Genomic DNA, 11,584 nt, shown 5'->3' with positions numbered 1-11,584 from the left:
CCGCGTGCCGCCTGTGGCCATCAGCCTCGTCAATGGAATTATCACCACCAAATTATTAAAGTGAGTCTAATATGATATTTTACATAATAAACTTTGGGCTAAAATTTATTTAAAAAAACATAATAAAATTTTTATGAAATATGTAAATAATAATTTAATTTTTTAAAATGTCATAATTCTTCTGAAGTCCTAAAAAACTTTTTTGTTATTAATAAATTTATATAAATTATTAAATTACCTTTGTTGAAAATAAATGATTTTCAACTTTTTTATATTCATAATAATGGAACAGAAAATTATAACTTTGTATGTTAAATTTTTTATTTGTTGTTGCATTATTGTTAATATAAGAAAGAAAGTTGTAAATCATTTATTTTCAATAAGAAAAATTTAATAATTTATATAAATTCATTAATAACAGAAAAGTTCTTAAAACTTCAGAGGAATTATAACATTTTAAGAGATTAAATTATCATTTATAGATTGCAAATGGATTTCATTGTCATTTTCCCAATTTATTTTTGGTCATTTGATTTTATATAAGATTTTAAATTGATCTCTTAATTTATAAAATATATTAGTTCTTTGACACTAATACTATTAGTTTTAAATAATTTTTTTTTGTGTCACTCATTATTATTTTAAAAAATTAAACTTAATATATTGACATTTGATAATATTTTATTAATATTTAAAATTTCAATGTAGGAATTTGTTTATGAAAAAACTAATTGGTATTAAGGTTAAAAGACTAAAGGTGTTTTACTATAAAATGAATAATAACTAATAAATCAGACTCTTTTCATTTTAATTTATAAGACATTTTTAGAAATTTTAATTCGACAACTGTACTTAATACATATACTAAATGCTTCAGTCATTTAAGTTATTGAAATTCAAATAAAAGATTTAGATAAACTCATCTTTCATGTGAAGTATGAATTCAGAATTATTAATTTAGATTTCAACGGTTTAGAATATCTGTATCAAATATAGTAACTGAATTCAAGCTTTTTTTTTTTTTTTCCAAGACAAAATCGTTATCGTCTTCAGCATCCCACATTCACGACTTTTCCATTCAATACAGCCGCCTGTGGCCATCAACTCCCTCAATAGACTTATCACCACCAAATTATTAAAGTGAGCCTAACATGATGTTTTGCATGATAAACTCATGGTTAAAATCTGCTTTTGATTCTTTTTTATAGTCAGATACTTTTGATCCATTATTTTACATAAGATTTCAAATTGACATCTTAATTTTATAAAATATATCAATTCTTTGACTTTAACAACATTAGCTTCAAATGATTGTTTTTTGTTCCAACTATTATTATTTTAAAAAGTAAACTTAATAAATTAACATTTGATAATATACTTTGTTACTATTTAAAATTTAATGTAGGAATCTTTTTATTGGTGAAACTTAATGGTGTTAAAATTAAAAAACTGAATAAACACTTTATAAAATTAAGATATCAAAATAAAATTTTACGTAAAGTTAAAAGAGTAAAAGTGTATTTTAGTCTAAAATCAATAATAACTAATAAATTATACTCCCTCAATCTTAATTTATAATACACTTTTAAACAAAATTACATATACTAATAAATAAAACTTATTAAATACACCTTATAATTTTACCTTTTAAAATAAAAAATACAATTTTAAAAATTCTCTTTGTTTAATACTCCCTTTGTCTAAAAATATCAAAGAGAAAGAATATATAAAAAATTAATATTAAAAAATATTATTAATAAAATTTTATTTTTTAAATTGTAGACGTTAATTAAACTGTTTAAATGTAGTTTAAACAGTCAAAATTTAAAATTCTTTACTGATAAATTCATTTTTTAATAGAGTAATAATTAAGAGATTATCTTTATTTTAAATCATGTAACTAATAAAATAATTCTTTAAAAATATAAAATAATTATTGTCAAATCTAGACTATTCAAATTTGATTTGGATAATTCAGATTGGTGCTTATCACGTTTTATAATGAAAAATTAAAAAAAAATAATTGGTGGATGCAAAATATTTACCTAATATAAATTTAAATATTCTATGAAAAATATAATTTTAAATTTTACTTTTATAATCAATATAATGAATGTCTATATTTTTGAACACACATGTTTGAGACTTTTAAAAAACTAAATGGGAATAACCAGATCTTTTGGGGAGGGATTAGGGGAGAGGCAACGGATTAAAGGAAACTTTTTGGAGGGTATATGTAGAATTTTAATAGAAGATGTGGGTAAAATTTCCCCCCAAATAACATTTATATGTAATTTTAGCATTTTTATAATGAAGACAAGTGCCCCAAAAATGATAACAATAAGTTCATCACCGTACTACTCCCAGCGAAAATTATCCTGATAATAAGTAATTAAGAACAATGATTCCTTTCAACTAGTTCGTGCTCTGTACTTCACAGATCTTTCTATTTGGGTTCCTATCATAATCTGTATAAATTTATTTGACTTCACAAAAATTTAAATATAATGATATCTTTTGGTGCACAAAATATAAATTTTTTAAAAAGGAGAATTTATTATTACTATTAATATAATGATACTTCGTGCAAAGATTGTTTCATCCAGAGTACCCAAACTACCCCAGACACCAATAACATAAAAACCTTTTTAAAATAAATATCAATCAAATCTGGATTAAATGTTAAATTATCAAACCCAGACAACTATACGCTGGTAAAAAAAAAAAAAAACAAACAACTATACATATAAGATCGTAGGGCATAAATCCACCAAAATAAGAGCTTGTAGCTATGATGTATTTACTTATTTTATAAATTATTCTTTCCATATTCATCTGTTAGATAAATTGTCACTTTTAATTTATTTTTTACAAGTGAAATCACATATTTCAATAATAATTTATTATAAATTTTTTAAATTATTCTTTATAATTTACATTAACAAAAAATAATTAATATTTATTTATGTTGATTGACATGAAATATTTTAGTCAAATTTTTTATTTTTAAACATTATTATTATAGTTAACTATTTTTTTAAAATTGATTGATATATTTAAAATGAAAAAAATGAATCTTCTATTGACGCAATGGAAAATAACAACGTCGAGAGTCCTTTTTTTTTTGCACAAAACATGGAGAGCCATTGAGACTAAAATTAATCACTTAATCTCGATTTCTCTTCTACAGTCGATTTCTCTTTTCGTAACATGAAATTTAAGACACGAGCCTTCGTGTTTGTTCGTCGCTGCAGGTTCCTTCAGTGGAATCATCTCCACGCTAATCTCCGGCCGGCTCTAGCGGACCTGGATGCTATTCGGGTCTTGACTCGTTCAAACTCGGTGAATGGACACGGAATCGTGATTCCGCCGGGATGGTTGTACCCGTATTCCTCCTCCGCCTCTCTCAGCAACTCTCCGAACAAGGGGTGGTTGAAGTATAGCACAGGCACCAGCTCGCGGTGAAACTCACCGTCCTTCTGACCGACGTACACCGCCAAGTGACCCTTCGGCACTGCGGGAGGCTTGTCCTGTACCGGGTCGGATCCCACCTGAATATATCCCGACCCCGGCTTAACGTTGCAGAGGGATATGGCTCCTCTCGTCAGCTTGCGCCCCCAGCTGATAATCTTCTCTACGGTCTTCGTCGCCGGCGAATCATGCAAACCCAACCTCCGATATCCTCCGAATCGGGGTCTCCGGAAGATCCATCTGGAGATTCGGATCAGGCGTCGGCCAAGCTTGAATCCCCTAATCTTCCTCATATGTATTTTTTTGAACAGCCTCGTTCTTTCTGAGAGTCTTCAAGAAGAAATTAATAAACAGTACAGTAGATAACTTTGGTTTGACGGAGAATGATGAACGGGGAGAGAGAGAGAGTATTTTCTTGAGAGCTTAAGAGAAAGGCCATGGATCTGCAATGGACATGATAAGACGAAACTGAGTGAGGCAAATCTCAGAAAGAGAAGAAGGAATGTTGGCCATTGATTTCTGAACACAAAATTGGTACTGATGATTTTTGTTACTAGCTACTCAAAAAAGTGAAAAGAAGGAGATCCATGCCCGGAGTTTTGGAGGTACGGTGGTTCCGACGGTGGCGTCAGAAGTGTGGAAGAAGGTGAAGGCAAAGTGAGATATGGATGCAAGGAATGGTTGGTTGATAAAGTATATTTATATGAGAGAGAGAGAGAGAGAGAGAGAGAGAGAGAATTGTCAATGGTGAGGTACATAACGGTCAAGATGAGTGCAAGAACGGTAAACGACATAAAAAATGGGCGAAAAAAAAATACCTATACAAGAAAGGAAACAGCACAAATGGGAACATGAGGTAATGAGTGACAATCTCAAAAACTTCTAAAAATAAATTTAAATATCAGTGTTTTATTTTTACAAAAAATTATATGAATTGAATATTAAAAGTAGAAGCGATCATTTAGACCAGCTCTATAAGTCAATTCCAATATGCCCAAAAACTATTAAGATTGAATTTAGGAGTTTAAAAGATATTGTTTACTCTTACTTTATTCAGACAACTCAAATAAATCCGAAAAAATATGAGCCAAACTCAAGCCTAAATGGACTTAGTTAAAATATCCAATTTTTTTTATTATTAATAAAATAATATAAATTTAAAAATATTAATTTTGAAAATAAAAAATTGAAATTAGGTAAAAATAAAAAATAAAATAAAATATTATTTAACAATTCAGGTATTCAAGCCAACTCGAATGAGCCCAAAGAATTAGAGTTTGGCTTAATTATATGAGCTTTTTCTATATAGTATGATGCTTTAAACCCGATCTGAATAAGAATAACTTATCCGAATTACCTACTTTACTTGAAAGCTCACCAAAATTAGACTTGTTTCTAGATTCAAAGGACGCTTGCAAAGTATTTACAAATTGCTCACAAATAAAGTTCTCACATTGAGAATAGAATTTTAATTCCATAATCTCATAAGTTATGAAACAACTTTTTGTGAACTAAACTAATTTTTATTGATAGTGCCTTTTCTAATGTTTATTTGCTTTGGTGCTGTTAGAGAAAAAGATTGGAATTTACACACAAGCATCTTAATTAAAATATTATCCTCAAAATTAAAAAAAAAGTACAAAGGTTTTGAGATTCAATTTCAACATATGTGTGGTTCTTAATTGTGATTTTCTTTAAAAACAAAAAAAAGGTCAATTGGTGGGTTTTTGTGCTTTCCATGTATGTCCCTGTATCTTTTGAAAATTGGACTCATGTTTCTTGGCGCATATATATATATATATATATTACATTAAATTCATCAAAAGAACACACTTTTTTTTTAGAAAATGTGAAAATGTATATAAGTGAGTGTCAGATGCACGTAACATTCTAATAATATTGTTTCACGCATTTGAGAGGAAATGATATAAAAATAAATAAATGTTTTGACAATATCTTTATTTCAACTTGCGACATATTTTACTTGAATTAGTAGCCCATTTTTTGATGCGGCTTTTATATATATATATATATATATTATAAGATTAAACTAAAAAAAAACTCAATATTTATTATATTTTATATTATAGTTGTTTACTATATTTGTTAATGACATACTATTGTATATTAATAATAAATTTCTTGTAAATTTTTAAAATTTTAATTTTAGACTCCTTATATATCATTGTGAACTTTCCAAATTCTCAATTTTTTAAGAATTTGATCCATATTTTTTGGGCATAAAATTTTTTTAGCCAGTAAGTCAATTTATTTTTTTATTTTGATTTTTTTACTAGTTTTCAAAATGATTTATTATTTTTGAAAACTTCATATCAATTAGCTGGGTTTTTTTTTTTAATCTAACCTCTCATTTCAGTTCTACTTGAATAAAAATTATTTAAAATAATGTTCATTAGCGACCTAAATGTAGGAATTACATAACTTCTATAAAAAAATAGGAACTAAATAACTAATTTAGAAATATGAAGAAAATTAATTAAGTTAATTTTTTATAAAAATTTGTTGATCTATTTTACAGATCCCATTTAATAATTTATATCGGAAACTATATTATTAACGATAGACTAAAATATATAAATTTTCTCGAGCTTTGAGGTAGTTGTACAGAATTTTTTAATTTTTAAAAATTTAAAATTAACCTCCTTAATCTAATATTTTTTTTATCATAGACTTTCTTATTATTATTTCTTAGTTATTTTGTTAGTAAAGTTATTATGTCACATTAAAAAATGACACTTAGTACTAGATGCAACATTCAATGTAAATTAATAATAATAATATCTGTATGAAAATCTTACCTATATTTTTTCCCCTTATTATTAACTAATATGAGATGTCGCATCGTGCGACCCTCCCCCCCCCCCTCTCTCTCTCTCTCTCTCTCTGTGAAAGAATATAACACGCCAACTTTGTCAGTAACGGGCAACAATACAAGGGAGTCTTTAATAAAAAAATTAAAGGTTAGAGTTAATTTTAAATTTTTAAAAGTGGTAAGTGTTTTAAATAAACACAATTGTCTTAAAATTTAATAGAGTTTTATATATTTTAACTTTAATAAAAACTTGACTTTAATATAAGCAATTAATAATGATCTTTTGAAAAAATTATCATTTTAGAAGATAAAATAAATTGAGTGATAAGGTCTGCTTGTTCTGATTTTAAAATTTTTTATTAAAAAAAAGAAAAAACTCATTTGAGTGAGTGTTTTGATTTAAATATTTTTAAAACTGTGTTTCATTTTTGTTAAAATATAAATATTTAAAAAAAATTTCACTTTATTTTTTATTTTTAAAAATATATTATATTTGATTATTGAAACTTATAATCAATTATAACCAATGATTATTATAAGTTACCATTATTAACTATATCAACCGATTTTTTAAACTCAAACTATTTTCAAATTAATACAATCAAATAGATTTTATTTTTATTTTATTTTGGTAGACAATTCTAAAAACTGCATTATAAAATGATATTTAAAAAAATGAGAACACAATCAAATAGGTCCTCAAATAAGCCTCTCTAATAGTTCTTATATTAAGAACATGAGGGAGTAACTATTTTACATAAGACTCATAGGCTAAAAAAGTTAAAAGGCTATTCATGAAAGGTTTATGAATTTGGCTGATTTAATCATCTTAGATTAGTTGGATATTAGAATCAAACTTATTGTGCGAGCCAGTTCATTTGACACGTCGCAAAATTTCAAAAACAATGCATACAACTCCATGTTCATCTTTTCCATATCTATAGCAAAAATATCAAAAATAAATTATTTTGTCCAAAGTGATTCGATAGGTCTTTGAAATTTAACAATAGAATATAAATAATTAAACCACGTAAAATTCTTAAATTTCAATCATATTTTTTTTACCAGAATTTCAACCATATTTGAATCTTACCCAATCCACATCAACATATTCATATTCACTATGGACACAATCATTTTCTGATTTAAGGGGGGTATTATAATTTATAAATAGGTCTCAATTCTCAAATAAGAAAATTAATTATTTTTCTTAGTCTTATTTACATGTTAAACATAATATTTACATGTCTAATCTGTGTATTTATAAATTACAAATGGTTGTAACTTGTGTGAAATTAATTTTTTTATTTAGGATTTGTATGTAATTTTCTCATAATAAAATATAAACTAATATGATTTATGAATAAAATATGGATGGGTCTTGAGAGATTTCATAATAAGGGTCTTTTGAATATTATAGGGACTGAAATTGGCTAATCCAAGATGATACAAGTGCTCTCAAATATTTTACTTTTACTGTCTCATAGGCTCATACTATATGAGATTTTGAAAAATGATTTATGTATATATAAGTTATTATATACTTTATTAAATCCTACTATTCCTTATATTAAAATGATTGTATATCCAAGAGTGTTCAAAGTATTATTTTCATAACTTGGATACAAGACTTTTCATATGTATAACATGATAACTTTTATATTTATTTTCATGCATATTGATATTTAGAATAACCACATTTTTCATAACGTATTATTGAATGTTATCCAAAGTATAAATGAGAATAAGCATGAAAAGAAAGAAATTGAAGCTATCATTAGCATGTTACTCTCAAGATTAATTGAAGAACATAAAGATGAAGAAAACAATGATCCAAAAAGAGTTTAAGAGGATGAGACATACAAGCTTGGATGCATCAGAGCCTTGGACTTAATAGGTATATTATTTGTATACTAGAAATTTTTATATTAAACTCATTGATTTAGATATACAATATCAGTTCACGATAATTCAAATTAAAACATGCATTTTGTTGGAAATTATGCTCTAGGGCCAATCATTGTATTATAAATATTGTTATTTATAGAATTTCTTTTTTGTTATCATACTAAATGCATGTTCATTATGATAATTGTATTTTTGGACAAACTACAGTGATTATCCTAAATGTCCTTAGTTGGTCTTATATGAGGGATCATAGATGAAACAACACTAGTATGACTTTGATTAATTATAGAGATATAAATCAAAGTCATAGGCCTTTGAAAGAGTACAAGATGTTGGACCAACTCGCTATAAGAAAGCTACATGATACAAGTCATAAGTTTATCTCATATGTAATTATATCACTAAACCCTTTGATTTGAGATTATCATGGATTCCTTTATGATGACCACTAAACTTTTACCTAGTCAAAAGTCACTTTTGATCGGGTTATCATAAAGGCCATGATTGAGTTTAGTGATATTCATGCAAAGAAATATGAGTGGTCAAGATGGAATTTGTCCCTCACATTGATTGAGAGATATTATTAGGTCCCTCGATGAGTAATACTATAATGAAAAGGATTTTTCCATTGTTATGTCAGTCCACTTAGAGATTGAGAAAGTAATGGTCAGAGAAAGGAAAATGACAATTTCATGTCTCACACTTGATCAAAATATCACATGACAAAAGGGATGTGATATGGTTACGTGATAAGTTACATCGAATCATCGATCCTCATATAAATTAGGTAGTTGTGATATCTTACTAGAGGCCACTTGTGATTTGTGGGCTACTATTGTAATTAGCCTATTGCCAACTTCATACGAGCCTATAGGGTCGCACATAAAAATAACCTAACTTGAGCTATCATGTCTAAGTTTATTGAATCTAAAATATGTCTAGATTCAATGAATGTAATATAGGGTAAATGAATTATATATATATATATATATGAATATTTATTTGATAAATATTTATATATATACATATTTATATGAAATATAAAATTGAAAATATAATTATATATATATATATATTTGAAATATATATATTCATGTGTGTATATATATTTGATATATATATATATATGTATATGTATATGATATATGAAATTAAATATGTATAATATAATATATGTATATATATATATTTGAAAATATCTGTGTATATATATTCATGTATGTTATATTATATTATATTGTTTTGTATTATATTGTATTATATTGTGTTAGTTTTAAATTAAATTTATGTGATATTAAATTTAATAACTAATATGATATGAGAGAATATCATGTCAGTTTTATAATTTAAATTTATAAGATAAATTTGAATTAGATATGATATCATGGATTAAATTTATGAGATAAATTTAATTAAAATTTCATTGGCTCATTAAAGGAAAACATAAAATCCTAATCTATGTATATGATATAGGAGGGGTTGTACTAAATAGGAAGAGTTAGAAAAGTTCTAACAGCCAAATACTTTAAGAGCCACAAACATCCTAAAGAAAGAAAAACTAACGTTTAAAGAAAAATGAAAGTTAGGAGTGCTAGCATGCTATTCGAGTTAGAGAGCTGTTTATATGGATACCGGTAGAGGGAGCAGATTCTACATTATCCGCTCCTAAGATCTAGACTCTTGAAGAGGATGCATGTGAAGCACGAAAAGAAAAAGGTAACTCTTCTTTTTACCTTAACATAAACGAGTTCGTTTAGTCCACATCGAGATAGAGATTTAAAAATTTTAATCTTTCATTGTGCCTCCCTATCCAACATATTTTAGTTCTTAAAAGAAAAGGTGAGATATATGTGCTTAGTATTGTCATTAATTGTTGGGTTGCATAGGATAGGCATGAAGCTCAGTATCACCAGTTCCTATAAGAGACAATGTAGGTTAGGCAACTATGACACCCTGGTGATTTAAGAAAGGGGAATCTATAGTTCAAAAGTGGGGAGCAGGAACCTTGGTCGGGTAACCTCTCATAATTACAGAGTGAGTGTAATCTAGTCACACGGGTTAGTCCTATATGATTTGATAGTCTATAGATTCAGTTAAAAGATATGATGAGAGGAATAAGGATGAAGGTGTTTTCCTAATGAATTCTCTCTCAAAAGAGTGGTTAATACATCTAATGCTTATAAACTAAGTGAGAGAAAGTTTCACATAAATTGAATGTAAGTTGGTAAGAATTCAATGATATGGCATTCAATTCATGATTGATCATTACTTACTTGCTTAAATAAGGTCCTATTTATAGATTATCATCAAAATAGACGTTAGGAACACTTTGGCTAAGGATTATAATTGTTGAAGATGTGTAGAAGTGAAAAAAACAAGAAAAACCACTTGTTTTGCGAACAACATTAAATGCTTATTAGAGCTTGATTCAAGCATGGATTAGTAAGGGGACATGCATGGATTGGCTTAATTCATTAAGGCGTAGTTCACTTTTGGCTACTTCAAGCATGAAGGCTATATGATTCAAGCATGTATTAGAGATCAGAAGCGCCTTGCTTCCATTATGAGCTTATATGAAATGACCTTCGTCATTAATCCTAAAATAACTCACTAAACCAACATTTTTAAAAGAAAGAATCAGCCATGGCTTTAACATTGAAAACAATTATTATGTGACAACAAAAGCTAGGATCCTAAAAAGTCTTTAAAGATCAAAGGAAATACTTTTCTAAAGTTAGAGTATTTGAAAATATACAGAAACATAGCACTAAGAAAGGAACAAAGAGGACAAAACAGTCACTTTAGAAGACCGTGCTAGCTCACCATGGCTAAGGAAACCTTTGTTATGGCTAGCTGCACATAAATTGATTACCGCAGCTGAAGATATGTTAGCTGTGGTGTAAAGCACAGTAGCTAAATCATTGTGGGCTACAGTATTACTCGCCATAGCGAACCTGCATTATTAGCATAGTGATGACAACATATGAAGAGAAACTTTCATATCCCATATTTAAACACTGAAACCTTTGATGAAGGTGATCCAAGCGTCCACATACTTATAATTAAATTATTTCATTACCAGCGGCCTTTGCTACCTAGTCTGGTGCTAACCGAGGATCTCAAGTCACTACGTGCCAGTAATTAAGCCCTATGCACATATATATGTGCCTTAAGGTGCATCAGTCATTCTAGTAATAAAAAATTATCAATTAACCAAATTCTTTATGTAATTATAAAATGCTTTATGTTCAATACAACCACCTTATATCCCTCTTTAAATCATCTAATTGAACCCATGGGCTACTGATTTTCATAGGACTAACCTTCGTGATTGAATTAGCCCTGCTCTTCAATTATGAGGGGTCACCTAGC

General features: G+C 27.5%; 1 protein-coding gene across 1 annotated transcript; it reads right to left on the bottom strand.

The window, feature by feature from the left end:
* Window positions 1-3,062: 3,062 nt before the first annotated feature.
* LOC129288882 (auxin-responsive protein SAUR36-like) lies at window positions 3,063-4,159 on the bottom strand. The gene has a single exon (XM_054925687.1). The coding sequence runs from the start codon at window positions 3,762-3,764 to the stop codon at window positions 3,270-3,272; it is 495 nt and encodes a 164-aa protein (XP_054781662.1). The 5' UTR covers window positions 3,765-4,159; the 3' UTR covers window positions 3,063-3,269.
* Window positions 4,160-11,584: the final 7,425 nt, after the last annotated feature.

The sequence above is a fragment of the Prosopis cineraria genome, unplaced genomic scaffold, assembly GCF_029017545.1.
Source record: "Prosopis cineraria cultivar Desert tree isolate PC_DT_omini unplaced genomic scaffold, ASM2901754v1 PC12, whole genome shotgun sequence".
Taxonomy (NCBI): domain Eukaryota; kingdom Viridiplantae; phylum Streptophyta; class Magnoliopsida; order Fabales; family Fabaceae; genus Prosopis; species Prosopis cineraria.
The sequence above is the reverse complement of the archived record's forward strand: the minus strand, read 5'-3'. Positions and strand labels throughout refer to the sequence as shown.